At 32.2% G+C, this 3,015-nt stretch overlaps 1 protein-coding gene across 1 annotated transcript in view; it reads left to right on the forward strand.

The window, feature by feature from the left end:
- The first annotated feature begins 2,048 nt into the window (after nt 1–2,048).
- Nucleotides 2,049–3,015, forward strand: part of LOC106461724 — a 37,893-nt gene continuing 36,926 nt past the window's right edge. The window contains exon 1 of the mRNA XM_022388752.1: nt 2,049–2,246. Within this exon, the coding sequence (XP_022244460.1) occupies nt 2,180–2,246 (67 nt within the window). The 5' untranslated portion in view covers nt 2,049–2,179. The remainder of the gene's footprint in view (nt 2,247–3,015) is intronic.

A 3,015-nucleotide genomic window follows, 5' to 3' on the forward strand; every position in this document is an offset into this window, starting at 1 on the left:
CAAAACAAACAATTTAAATGGTTCGACGAAATAAGACATCTAACATCACAAAGTTATTTTTTCTTGTATTAATCCACTTAACTTTAACAGTATAAAGTTGTAAGTAAGTTTATAAGGCTTATTGTAAATATGTACTGATGTTCTCACATGTTTATTTCTAAGGAACCTGTTTCTGATGTTATAAGTTAGACTACATAAGCTCACCGCGTTCGCGACAGAAAACATTATTGTAGCAGCCAGGTACGCCAAATGATGTCTGACCGAATGTCACTGTATGTTTTTCCATGTCTGTATATATTAATATGTGTGAATGTTACCTTGATGTATAATATTTATGCGGTATGTATTTAAATGGTAATGTTTGTAAGTGTATATGTGTGTGTGTTTGTTCTTTGTAGATGGAAGTCTTAAAAATTAGTCCGAATAGCACCTAGTTGTGTGGGTAGCTTATATCACATATACAGGAGTATAACGAACAACGTCGCTGATCACCTGAGTCAACAAAACGGAACTCCTGCGTGCGTCACTTAGCTCTCTCCTTTGTCAGTGGTCCAACTCAGTGATCTCACAGTCAGGCACTAGTCTCGTTAGCTCATAATTAATCTTATCGATCAAAAGAAGAACGTTATATCTAATTTAAAGGCTAAATCACAAGCAATCACTAAATAAACATACAATATTCAAGTCATTTTCATAAATTTAGCTATGTTGGTAATGTTTAAAAAACAGATAAAGTATAAAGAATTTAGCAATGTTGGTAATGTTTAAAAAACAGATAAAGTATAAAGAATTTAGCAATGTTGGTAATGTTTAAAAAACAGATGAAGTATTAAAATTTAGCTATGTGGGTATTGTTTAAAAAACAGATAAAGTATAAAGAATTTAGCAATGTTGGTAATGTTTAAAAAACAGATAAAGTATAAAGAGTTTAGCTATGTGGGTATTGTTTAAAAAAACAGATGAAGTATTAAAATTTAGCTATGTGGGTATTGTTTAAAAAGAGATGAAGTATAAAGAATTTAGCTATGTTCGTATTGTTTAAAAAAAACAGATAAAGTATAAAGAATTTAGCTATGTGGCTGCCTTTTCTATGGTCAGTTGTTCAGTAGTAGAAACGGCGACAGATAGCCATAGTAACTTTACCATAAATACAAAACACTAAAGAATTGTGCAGATTTCTTTATAACAACAAACTGTTGAGTTGTTATATACTAATGAGCAAGGATGTGTAAATAACATGTATTAATATCATTGCAGTTTTATATAGTTTCACAATCGTTAAGCGGTCTAGTTTCATGCATACATCATAAAATATTGTATCTTACTATTTGAAGCATGTATGTATGAAATTTGGAGGCCACACGATATCTGATTGTTTAAAAAACTCAAAGAACAATGCTTATGTTGTAAAACTCGGAGAAAATGATAGTATGCAAATTAATTTCCATCGTTGTGTCAAATGTCATCAAAACTAGTTCATCATGCACATTTTGAGATATGTATTAGCGCATTCTGAGACAGGTGTTAGCACATGAGATATGCATTAGTTAACTAACCTAAGAAGTGATTAATTTATCAGTTACAGTCCAGAAACGGTGATGACCTGAGCTAATAAATACACTTTGATAAAACGAGATTGTTTTATTTTGATAAAATGTCAGCAAACACTCTGTGATAATGAAGCAATTACCTGAAAAGTAAAGGAAATTTTGAGATGGGTTTTAATTATTTAATAAAAAGTAACTAAAATAAATTAAGAGTTCAAGAATTAAAATAATAACTAGTAAAACAATATATATATATATATATATATATATTTAGGTTATTCCTAAAAATGCACTTTACTAAACTGTGTAAAGTTAGTAAAACAATTGACTTGAATTTCGAGAGAAAAAAAGTTAATTTACTTTCAGATTATTAGATTAATTTGCTATAGTTTCTTTTCAAAGTTGCTATGGTGATCGACCGCCTTGTGCCTGGCTCTTGCAATTTAAGGTAAGTGTTGATCGGTGATCCTAGCAACCGTTTGTTTCCTTAGATAGGAAGTAAACAAAATGTCAGTACTCTGTTCATTCCTTTCCATTCAAAATATAAGGCTCAAGGTAAATTCAAGTCAGTCAATTCGCGCCTGAGAGAGTTGGAAATACATAACTAGAGTTTACAGAAGTTACCTGATATTATGGAAGGTAGATTCAGAATATTTCCCGCTTTCTTGGTCTTAATATTCCTGCTATCCAGTGTTAATGGTAAGTTTAAACCGATTATTTCTATGGATAAGAATCTCCCGGATTCTTAGAGTAATTCAACGCATACAATCGCATTACATAGGGCTGCACACAGTGCATGACTATTAAATCGATATCAAAAACAGTTTTGTTTCTTTGTGGTTGTTTATAGTGATTTTGTTAGATTTCAAATATAACTTGTGACATTTTAAAAATGACTAAGCAAAATAATACTAATTATTTCTTCACATAATGTTAACATCTTTAAGACAGTTTTACTTTAGTTATAAGATGTACATTTTCACATGCTTAAACCATGTTTTCCGTGTTTTACATCGGTGATTACCAAACGTTTTCGATTGTTTGTTCGTTTGTTTTAACACAAGGCTACTCATTGGGCTAACTGCGTACTATTCGCCGCGGGGAATCGAACACCGGATTTTAGCGTTGTAAGTCCGTAAACTTACAGCTGAATCACCAGAAAACTTTTATCACGAGGCTTCATAAGGCATTAGACACCCTTGGCTGAGAACCCTGCCTAGTTCTTTAATAATAGCCACTCTGAGGTAATTTACTTTTATTATAACTTGTTTTAAAAATCCCGGTCAGCGAGAAACCCACTTTTGGGGCTACCGTGAGCACTTTAAAAAACAAAGTATTAAAAATTAACGGGGAAAGTGCGCAATAGGTGCGAAATGGCCTAAAAAGGTGAGAGAATCTTTCAGAATTTAAAAATTCTTTCTGGTCGCGGAGAAATAGGCGTAAACGTTCGGCTACCTCTGTCGAGCGT

Source organism: Limulus polyphemus, unplaced genomic scaffold (assembly GCF_000517525.1).
Source record: "Limulus polyphemus unplaced genomic scaffold, Limulus_polyphemus-2.1.2 Scaffold1019, whole genome shotgun sequence".
Taxonomy (NCBI): Eukaryota; Metazoa; Arthropoda; class Merostomata; order Xiphosura; family Limulidae; genus Limulus; species Limulus polyphemus.